Source organism: Solea solea, chromosome 20, assembly GCF_958295425.1.
Source record: "Solea solea chromosome 20, fSolSol10.1, whole genome shotgun sequence".
Classification (NCBI taxonomy): Eukaryota; Metazoa; Chordata; class Actinopteri; order Pleuronectiformes; family Soleidae; genus Solea; species Solea solea.
The window spans coordinates 11,147,048-11,155,533 of NC_081153.1; the positions used below are offsets into that span (position 1 = coordinate 11,147,048).

The following is an 8,486-nucleotide window of genomic DNA, read 5'->3' on the forward strand; positions in this document are numbered from 1 at the left end:
ATGCTGGGAGTAAACCTGCACCACTTTGCTTCATAGCAGTGATGATGACTGCTGTCCCTCAGCTGCACTAGTCAACAAAAATGTGAACGACGCAAAGAGAGGCATACATGCACCCGGTTTGCCATGGATCGCAACAACCAAGGCAAACACCGGTCAAGTGTAATGGAGAACTGCACCTGATGAATGCAAAGAAATAGCAACAAATATGAGACACAATGGCCCGAAGGGAAATAACTAGGGCTTCTTGCAAAGCCCAAATTCAGTCAGCCTAAATAAAGACACTTCCTCTCTCACACACACTCTCACTTTGCACTTTTGTATAGCTATTTGGGGACACATGCACTTGTTAGCAGGTAAAAAGACACAAACAAAGGAAACAAAAGAGAAATCAAATGCCCTTAGATGGTGGCATGAGAGAGAGAAGCGTCACCTTGATGTTCAAAAGAGCTACTTGATACAAAATCACACAGCTACACACATTTTCCATTATGCACCACTCACACATGCTGCAAGGTCCAGGCCTCTATGCGAGTTGAAAATAGAAGTTTGGTTGGTGGTGTTGCCAGTGAAGCAGATAAGAGCTGGCATGTGCCAGTACCCACTGTATTTGTCCTGCCCCTGTTATGTTTTCCTCTAAGGTCCCCGTCTACAGTAGTTTCCCCAGGCTGCGCTGGGCTGGGCTGTAATGGTTCCAAGTTAAGGACATGGCTGGAGTCTGCCAGTCCCAGCATTTGTGACATATTTGCACATTGCCTATAAGAAAAATGTCCAGCCTTGGAGGTGATTTGGATTCAACAGTGCTGGATGTTCTTTGACAGCAACAAAAAGAAAACATGTTTCTTTGCCTGGTCTAGACAAATAGTTCAAAAACACCAAGCGAGCAATTGCTTAAATGGTCAAAACTTTTTGAAATACTTTATTATACTATAGTATAATAGATAATCCCCTCAAATATGTTGTTGTTAGCATTTTTTTTAATGAATGCACTAACCTATGTTTTACAGCTCAACACACAGTGAACATTTCTTTGACTTTATAATTCATTATTCGTGTCTTCCATTGTATCTGTTGCAATGCAAGAAAATATGGGCTCACAACTGAGACAAAGGGCACACAATAACCTCCATTTAAATATTCTAACATGAATAGAAAACATAAAAATGCATTATGCACCACTGTGATTTGAGTCATCCTCTCAATGGCAACTCGCCTGCACTGTCAAATGTCCACATGAGTCAACCCAGCGTGCCTCTGGGATGAAATTCCACACGTCCACTTAGTTTTGCTACAGAATCACACAAGCTGCAAGCTCTGCGTAGCCACTGAACTTTGGAGGTTTTGCGCACACATGGCTAAGCCTACACGTCAGCATAAACGTACATATAGCACGCGGAATCACACAGGAGTAATGAAACGTGACGGGAAATAAAATCCTTAATGTTTGGCAGTTTATTTCATCTTAGAACATACCGATTACCCGGCAGCAGGTTCCGCACACATTACACAACTCATCGCTCACACCACACAAAAGTCCAGGGTGCTTGCATCTGCTTAGGAAGCGCACGACATTCCACTTGTTGTCCTGCAACATGGTGTTCCTTCCTCTACATCTACATTTTTTGAGAGAAGAGAAACATTATGTCATATATATGACCCGCAAACATCTCAAAGTGCATTTAACACGACACAAAAGAACGAGCAATGCTATCAAACCTATCAGGCTACACAGAGTGCTGCATTACGTAGGAATCTTTGAAGGGAAAATGACAAGTGATGTCTAATTTTCCTCAGCGTTTCTGGTGGGACCACTGGGCCCAATCAAGAGGTTGATTGTGGGCCACATGTGGGCCACAGGCCATACATTGAATAGGCTGGCTCTATAAGGACCTCTAATGAAGGCTGATGGGTGTCACTGTGCTGATGCCGATCATCTATCTGCTTGTATTGTAGGTGAACTGCAAACGACAACTTTGGAGTACTGTTTTTCACAATATATATATATATATATATATATATATATATATATATATATACATATATATATATATATATATATATATTTAATATATATAAAATGGATTTAGGGAACAGAAATACTTAATGAGTACTTTTACCCTGAAACAGGAACAATACATTTGTTTATGACATACGCGACTGATTTAGAATTATAGACATTGTAATTATAGACAATTACTGTCTAGAGCAGAATAGACATTGAAACTGTGGTGAAATATCATTTTCACTGTGTCTCACACAGGCAGTGTGGACACTCATGTCAACATGTGTGCGCCTGAATGAAAAGCAACACAAATTTGCCACACATGCATTTTGGTGTGTTATGGCAAATACAAGAATTGAGAGATGGATAAGAACCACAAAACGAGAGAGACGGCAACGAGATGGCATGAGAGAACAAAAAGGAAATACTTGTACAGTAAGTTGCAAAGAAAGAGATGAGAAGATGCAATCATGAAAACATGTCTGCTCGGGCTATCCTCACGGGCCCTCCTTCCTGTACTGCTACACAAAGTCGCAGTTTCCCCTCCCCGAGGGACACATGTTAAGAAAAGCATGACATCAAAAGCAAATATTACTGCTGGGACTCAGCCAGTCAACAAACAAGATCACACACACACACAGTATCTTTATAAGAACACTCATTGAGTTAGTGCATTAACCCAACCCTTAAACTAAATTTAACCAACACGTTTAAATGAGTAACTGTCAGCATAACATGAAGCTATTTCTGTGGAAAATCAGGTGTGTTGGAGCAAGGGCATCATCTAAAACATGCAGGGCAGGGGTCACTGAGGACCAGGCTTGGGAAACACTGCCTTAACTAATACCATAACCTTAAGCACTGACTCAAAAATAATCTCATGCACAAGTTTCCCCCAATAAACTCTGTCGTCGATTGTTAAATAATAAATTAATCGCCGACTATTTTGCTAATCGATAAATGGTGAGTTTTAGGACGGTGACATTTTAAGGTTTTGGGGAAGGAACCAGTCTATGAATTAATAAAAGAAGTAAGAGTAACAGAAGTAAAGTAAATGTAAAATGTTGTGGGAAAACACTCACTGGTAAGCTTTGCTGTTAACACTTAACTGCTCTATGTTGTATTGTGGCAGTTTCTGCAATCATTCCTGCAAAGTCAAGGCAATTCTTGTGTTTAGTTTTCTCTCCCCCCCTCATCCTCCTGAACCCCCAACCTGTCTTTTCTCAAAGAGGGCCCATCCTTTTGCTTTTCTTGCTAAAATGCTTACCTCATCGTCATTAATTTAAGCCTATTTTTGTATCTTTTTTTGTTTGCTGTTCACTTTCCTTTTAGCCTTGGCCTTTCACACGTCCAGACATGCTTATAGACAACCCCAAACCAAAATGGCACCCAGTGCAAATATTGACACAGTCACTTGAGGCCTTGCCAAATGCATGCCGCCCCGGTGACAGAGGCATCTGTGACTCCAAATGAAGCATGGCAGAGCATACGAAATGGGGCTGAATTGTCACACGCTGAAGAGAGGAACAAAGACGACACTTGACCTGACAATTGCTCTCATAACCCTTTTCTTAAGTGACTTCCTGATAGTTGCTTTCATGTATTTAACACACACATAATTGGCAGTGTGTCTAGCTATCATTTAGCCTTGTTAAAAATATATATACTGTATATTATCATCCACCTAGGCTTTACCTGTGCAGACAAATTGTAAAAGACCTACATAATAATAATGTAATGAAAAGACAGGCGAGGGAGCTTGTTAGGAAAAAGGCCAGCAAGGGGAAGAAGTGTGTGTTTATGACTAAGGGTAAGACAGGATGGGGGTGTTGTAGGAACAATGGCCCAGCCAAAGTGCAGTGATCCAGGCAAGACCAAGCTGTATCCTTGCCTCTGGTCCACATGCACCATTTAAAATGCATGCATGTGTGCACACATACGCACACACATAGTTTGATCACTTTGCATATTTTATTTTCTCCCCCCTGGTGCGCGTGTCATGTGTATGCTTTGCACATTTTGCCCAGTTTTGAGTGAAAGTGAGATATGGAATAGAGAAGGAGAGAGGAGAAAGATTTAGCATTGCCAGCATTAGTGCGTGACACGTGGGCGGATATGGAAGACGTTATTAGTATCACATTTACAGGCCTTATAAAACTGCCAAAGAACTGGGTGTTTTTCATACATCTTCAGCAGATACGTGTCACACTTTTTATTTCAGCTGTGTTTCCAGAAGCTACGCAGATGATCATTCAAAGGCAGCACAGTCATTACTTGCGGCCTCATTTCTGCGCCCCATTTAACCTTCCTGTTCTGCCTCAGTCAAAAATGGACCGGTCTCATCATCTACTGTATTATTTGTATTCAATGATTACCAGATTTTCACCACCAGCGAGAGCCGTATCTATCCCCTCCTCCTTCTGCCTCCACCGTGCCCAATGATTACAACAATTACACATGCACATGGTGAACAAAATCACCGTTCTACGACAGCTTTGGCTAATATGTAACGTGGTAACACATATGGTATTCGTATGGTAATAACATTTTTAATAAGTAAGTAACATTATAGTAACACCATTTTATTTCTAAAGTTAAACAGGTAATAACTTGGAATGTGTCTTAGACCTAATTTCAACAACATATAATACAATATTGACATGTGAAGACATGACACTGATGGTACCTTATATTAATTCTCATTACTGAACGATTATGTGGGAAATAACATAGTATTACTGTCATTGTTACCACACTCTCACCATTATAACATATTTTATAGTTTTCAGAAATAAGAGGAAATGACCTTATAATTACATCCCTTAATACAGCATCATTGTCATACTGTTGCCATGTTAGTGTACTTTAATGTTACACATTACCTATAAGGCCACATTCAGTTCTGTTTCTGTCGTGACTGGTTCTTTGAATGTGTTTTTGACATGGCTGCTGTCCATGGTGCTGAAGTCTGCTGTGTTTCTGGCTGTTCCTCTGCATCAGCAGACAGGGATCCCAGTGTAGTTGGAAACATTGTTTTTCTTTGTTGCTTTCACTGTTTAAACTTATGCTGCCTCTCCAAAAAGCAGAGAAAAAGAAGAGAAAATACCAAGTACTTCTGCTTCAGCATTGAGAACCAGTGTTCTATAAGCCCATTAGTCACATGCTCTCAGGACGAATGTAATACAGATTATACAAAATGATGTAAGACTTGAAATTGCTGTTTGCGAAATTTCTGTAATAAGACTGAGGGACTTCCAATCCCTGGCCAACCTTTGTCCTCTACCCAGCAGGATTTAAAAAGGTGCTTTCTCTCGCATCCAACTCATGAGCAATCATCATCCCTTGGTCTCATCTCTGCTAAAAGGGGACATGGCCCTGCTGGCTCCATTAGTTACGACAGTAGCCCCGAGGAATAAAACAAACGAGGTTATTCACTGTGTTTAAATTAAAAGAAAAGAAGGCCATGGAAAAAAAAGAAGAGGGAGGTGATGGTTATTCACTGTTCAAGCTGGAGGTGGGACACAGTGAAGAGAGCTCTAGAAAGTCAGTGTAATATTGTTTCTAATGTCATCCTGTGTACATTCTCCATTGTTTTGCTGGGATTCTTTTTCTTCTTAAACTGGATTACAGGATTACTGAACTCCCCTGTCAGAATATGAGTGATGTTAGAGGTTTACACTGACCTGTTAATCTAAATCCTGCCAAGAACCAGGGAAACAGATGAATCAGTGAACCCTGTTAAATAGACTACACCAATGGGATGTTGTTGGATAGTTTGGCTATGATGAAGGAATAAAATCACAGACGTACCACGTGTGTTATTACCTCAAATAATGTAATGCAACATAGATTTTATTGTTTTTCCAGGTGCTATAGGAGAGCGCGGAACACTTCATGCTCAACAGATGTACAACACGCACACACACACACACACACGCACGCACGCACACGCGATGATCGGAAGGCCCTTTGCACTCTGTTGTTGCGTCCCGGTTATCGTTCCCGCACAGCGTCACCGCAGCCACCTGCTCGCTCGTGGAGACGTCGCGGCTTTTTGTCGGACTGTGTTTTAGTTAAATCGTCTTTTACTGAAAAATAACAGGCACAATAACAGCCTTGGGGGGGATAGAAGCTTCACTGCGGCAGACGCAGAGACACCCAAGAACAAATCGAACCTCGAGTGCGTGATCAGGTATCTTTCAAAGGGCTTTCTGTTGCGTGGTGAGATGCGGATGTAAGTCAGGCAGCCGCCCCCCCCCCTCTCCTCCCCTCCCTTTCCCCTACATCCTGGCTGTTTAGCATTCACCAAGAGAAGGCACCCACTCACTCAGACGCACAGTGCGCCCATAGGGAGCAAGGGAACATCGGCATGAGCTCTCTAACCTAATGCTATCAGAGCACGGGGGGAACCATCCTGCTGCCAGGAATCCTTTCCACCCCAACCATTAGAGGCATTGTTAAAGAACCGTCCATGCGGGGAGAAGAACTCTGATTTATCAAACTCAAAATGGCATCGTGGAAAAGCCCCCACAAGAGTCAATGGAACCTTTTTTTTTGGGGGGGGGGGGGGGGGGTTCGTGATACTTGATCATTAAAAGGCGAGCCAGAAATAAGTGTCCGTGCAGGTTACGTGGGCGCAATGTGCTGTGCGCGCGTGAGTGCGCGCGCGCGTGACGGGGTTTCTTTTGGCCACTGCGCAAAGTTACGGATCTGCCAGCAGCTTTAGGAGGGAATCATACAGCTCTCTGTGTCTCCCACCAGACATTCAGCATTCACAAGGGTATCGCCGTCCACCTGTGCCCAACGAACGAGCCGACATTTAACTGCTGAGATTCATTTCGGCTTCTTTTTCTCTCTCTCTCTCTCCCTCTCTGCCACCGGTTCCTCCGTTCCGTTCAGGTTCACAGATCGATCACACATCCCCTCGGATAACTACCGACGTACTTCACGCTTCTTGAAACGGCACTGTGCAGCAGTGCAAAAGGAACTGTGCAGCAGCAGACTGTGTGTCTGTAAATCTGAGAACGTGTGCGCCAGCACCACACTTTCAATCTGATCTTTGCACGACGACGTGAAGGATGAAACACATCCGTACATGAGCGAACGACTGCAAAGTAATCTGGAGCGCATGGCGCAAAGAAACGTTTCCAACGGTTTGCATGTGGGGGTTAATGGATAGAGCACATTACCTGATCGCTGTCAGCAGTAGCCGAGTTATTTGACGTGACGGCTATTCTCCGATCGGTTCCGTAGAAACAAATTAAGTTTCCCATCCATGGCACGTCTCAGATATAGAGGGAGACTATCATTCATTCATCCTTGCTGCTGCTGCGCGGAATCTTCTCCCCACAAATGTTCTGTGCGAGGCATCTCACTTCCACGTCTCCGAAACGGAACAGAAAATAAGTGTACAACATAAATAGATAAATAAATAAATACGACGTGGACTCGAGAAGGACATGAAATCATAAAATAGCCATAAATTAAACGGGAACAAGCTGAAAAAAGGCACTTGAAGGAAAAAAAAAGAAGAAGAAGGGATGACGTTATTGTAGATGTCCAGTTTTGTCCAAAAAATAAATCCACGTCATATAATCTCCATGTTTTTGCGCATATAGACACATATATCCCAAAAGTAGCAAGAGGACGCGCTCACAGACAGCAGCAGCGCCGCAGCAGCAGCCTGGGCAGAGTGGGATAACCAGCTTTTTTTCTAGTGATGCCCGGTACTCCAAGTCCAAGAAGGCTCCTCATTTGAAGCAGACATTGACATAGAGAGACCGAGGGGGCGGGGACAGGAAAACAAAATAAAAAAAACAAAACAAAATGATTGTTCCGTTAACTGCCAAAGGGTGAAATGTGTCTGTGGTTCTCGCCTGCTTGTGCATTTGGAATAAGTATCCACGGGCAGCGGCTCACTGTCGGGCATCTGGTTCGCCTGCAGTCGCTTCACAAGCAGAGGGATGCGCGTCCTCGCCGCCCTTCGCCGGGATCTGTCAAGCGCGTTCTCAACAGAGCGCCCACCCCCCCTCCCCTCCCGTTTTTTTTCTCTACCGCAACTGCCATCGTCGTGACGTCAGCACGCGACTTACCAAAAAGGCAACAGCGTGTATTCAAATACACGATAAGGCTTTACATCATATTTGTAACATTAACTGGCGTCAGTTCATAGTACTTCACTGATCTGCATTGTGCACCCTTATACAAAAATATGTATTGTTTTTTATATATATATATATATATATATACATATATATATATACACATATATAATAACACATACATAAATCACACAGCATCACTAAAACATGCTCTTGTTCAGTCTTCCAGCTTTTACTCTGAAAAATGAGGTTTGCCATTCTTCATGCTTTTGTTTCAAACCCTGCAAACAAAACAAAGAAGCTAAAATGTGTGATGTGAGATGCATACATTTTACAGGCATCACCTCTACAGGCAATGGTGTATTTAGACTTTGGACCACCTTGCT

General features: G+C 42.8%; 1 protein-coding gene across 16 annotated transcripts in view; it reads right to left on the minus strand.

Moving 5' to 3' along the window:
- The window catches only part of adgrb2 (adhesion G protein-coupled receptor B2), a 174,610-nt gene extending 166,619 nt beyond the window's left edge, over positions 1-7,991 (minus strand). For all 16 annotated transcript variants that reach the window (XM_058620059.1, XM_058620066.1, XM_058620074.1 and 13 more), the window contains exon 1: positions 7,189-7,991. In XM_058620059.1, the coding sequence (XP_058476042.1) occupies positions 7,189-7,272 (84 nt within the window). In that variant the 5' untranslated portion in view covers positions 7,273-7,991. The remainder of the gene's footprint in view (positions 1-7,188) is intronic.
- Positions 7,992-8,486: the final 495 nt, after the last annotated feature.